This window comes from Micropterus dolomieu, unplaced genomic scaffold (genome assembly GCF_021292245.1).
Source record: "Micropterus dolomieu isolate WLL.071019.BEF.003 ecotype Adirondacks unplaced genomic scaffold, ASM2129224v1 contig_13337, whole genome shotgun sequence".
Taxonomy (NCBI): domain Eukaryota; kingdom Metazoa; phylum Chordata; class Actinopteri; order Centrarchiformes; family Centrarchidae; genus Micropterus; species Micropterus dolomieu.
In genome coordinates, this window is record NW_025742323.1 from 1 (window position 1) to 2,250 (window position 2,250).

At 44.6% G+C, this 2,250-nt stretch overlaps 1 protein-coding gene across 1 annotated transcript; it reads right to left on the reverse strand.

The window, feature by feature from the left end:
* Positions 1-831: 831 nt before the first annotated feature.
* LOC123966393 (NLR family CARD domain-containing protein 3) lies at positions 832-2,115 on the reverse strand (the record flags this gene model as incomplete). The annotated part of the gene is made up of 4 exons (XM_046042562.1): positions 832-1,051; positions 1,182-1,236; positions 1,291-1,355; positions 1,442-2,115. Coding segments are annotated over 4 exons (1,014 nt in total), but the record flags the coding sequence as incomplete, so codon positions are not given.
* Between the last annotated feature and the right edge of the window lie 135 nt (positions 2,116-2,250).

Sequence of the window (2,250 nt, forward strand, 5' to 3'; positions counted from 1 at the left end):
CATGGCACACATCCTACCCAAGGGCCTCACTTTGTGTTGAACAGTGGTGGGGACATTTAAGGGCTCAGATTAGGGGGGTGACGACACACTTTGCCCATGAGATGTGACATTGCACAAGATTGGGGTCACGAGAACAAGACAAGAATATATTTGAATACTATTTTGATCATTAAACACTTAATTTCCTGCATTCTGGGGATATTTTCTGCACCAATTTATGGTGGAATGTCTTTATTTATGTAAAGGGAAGCACAAATTCAGTTGGCGTGATGATTCAGAATATAAAAATGTAATAGAATAATGCAGTAATCTGTTGCTTTTGTTTTAGCTTAAGTTAGTTTTTTTGGACAACGCAGATGTTTCTTCTATGTTTTTATTGCATTGCTGGTTTTCAGAATAGTGCAAATAAACCTTTCTCAAAGCATTTTCATTTGTTAATTAACATTTCTTAACATTAACATTTTTAACAAATGCTTTCAAAAAGATCTGCCATTCCAAAAAGTGGTGGGGACATGTCCCCAGCGTCCCCAGTGTAAATGACACTATGACCCTCCCTCCCTGCTCCCTCCCTACAGGCTGAGCTACTCCATGCTTACCGCTTCACCTCCACTCTCCTCCTGCTAACATATTGGTTATTTTGCGCATTTGGTGGCATCCATCTGCAGAATTTAATTTTATTTGGCCCACAACTCAAGAAACAGAAGGCAGAGGAGGAGGGAGGGGGATGTCAGTATAGAAAATTACACAATGTGCTGCGGTACATGCTTTATGGGCCGACCGTTGGCCCATTTTTTAAAACAGTTGAATAAATAAGTAATTTATGTTACACTGTTACAGAGACACCTGCAGTGTGTGAGCTCTTGCTGTCTGTCCAAACCTGAGTGTGTCCAGTCTCCAGTGTGGCTCCTCCAGTCCAGCAGACAGCAGCTTCACCCCTGACTCTCCTGGATGATTGTAGCTCAGGTCCAGCTCTCTCAGATGGGAGGGGTTGGAGCTCAGAGCTGAGGCCAGAGAAGCACAGCCTTCCTCTGTGATCAGACAGCCTGACAGCCTGGAATCAGGAAAACATCATATACTTTGTCTTAGAAAATCATGACAGCAGGAAAATCCTACAGACCATTTCCACTAACTGAACCTAAAACTAGATGAAGAGGATTTAAACGAAACAGCTTATTACTGACCTGAGAGTTTCCAGTGTACAGTGTGGACTCTCGAGTCCGGCAGACAGCAGCTTCACTCCTGAATCCTGCAGGTTGTTGTTACTCAGGTCCAGCTCTCTCAGACTAGAGGACTTGGAGCTGAGAACTGAGGACAGAGCTTCACAGCTTCTCTCTGAGAGGTTACAGCCACTCAACCTGAAAAAGGATTAGCAATGAACACAAACTGAATGATTTATTTGTCAAAGATAAAATTAAGCATTTTTGAAATTACATCCACCTACAGAGCTTTGTTGGAGGCTTTGACCACTGGCAGCAGCCTCAGAAGAGCCTCCTCTGAAGCAGAGTATTTCTTCAGGTCAAACACGTCCAGATCTTTTTCTGATGACAGTAAGATGAAGCCCAGAGCTGACCACTGAGCAGGAGAGAGTTTATCTGTGGAGAGACTTCCTGAACTCAGGGACTGTTGGATCTCCTCCACTAGAGAACGATCATTCAGTTCATTCAGACAGTGGAAGAGATTGATGCTTCTCTCTGGAGACAGATTCTCACTGATCTTCTTCTTGATGTACTCAACTGTTTCCTGATTGGTCTGTGAGCTACTTCCTGTCTGTGTCAGCAGACCTCGTAGGAGAGTCTGATTGGTCTGCAGTGAGAGACCCAGGAGGAAGCGGAGGAACAAGTCCAGGTGTCCATTTGGACTCTGTAAGGCCTTGTCCACAGCACTCTGGTAGAGATGTGTTAGTTTAAGTTTGTCTCTGAAGACTTTAGACAGCCGGGAGGTTGTTTGGTCATCTGCCAGCAGATTGAGAGCAGAGTTGATGAAGGTCAGATGGACATGAAGAGCAGCCAGAAACTCCTGAACGCTCAGATGGACGAAGCAGAACACCTTGTCCTGGTACAGCCCTCTCTCCTCTTTAAAGATCTGTGTGAACACTCCTGAGTACACTGAGGCTGCTCTGATATCGATGCCACACTCTGTCAGGTCTGATTCATAGAAGATCAGGTTTCCTTTCTGCAGCTGCTCAAAAGCCAGTTTTCCCAGAGACTCAATCATCTTCCTGCTCTTTTTATTCCAGTGTGGATCTGTCTC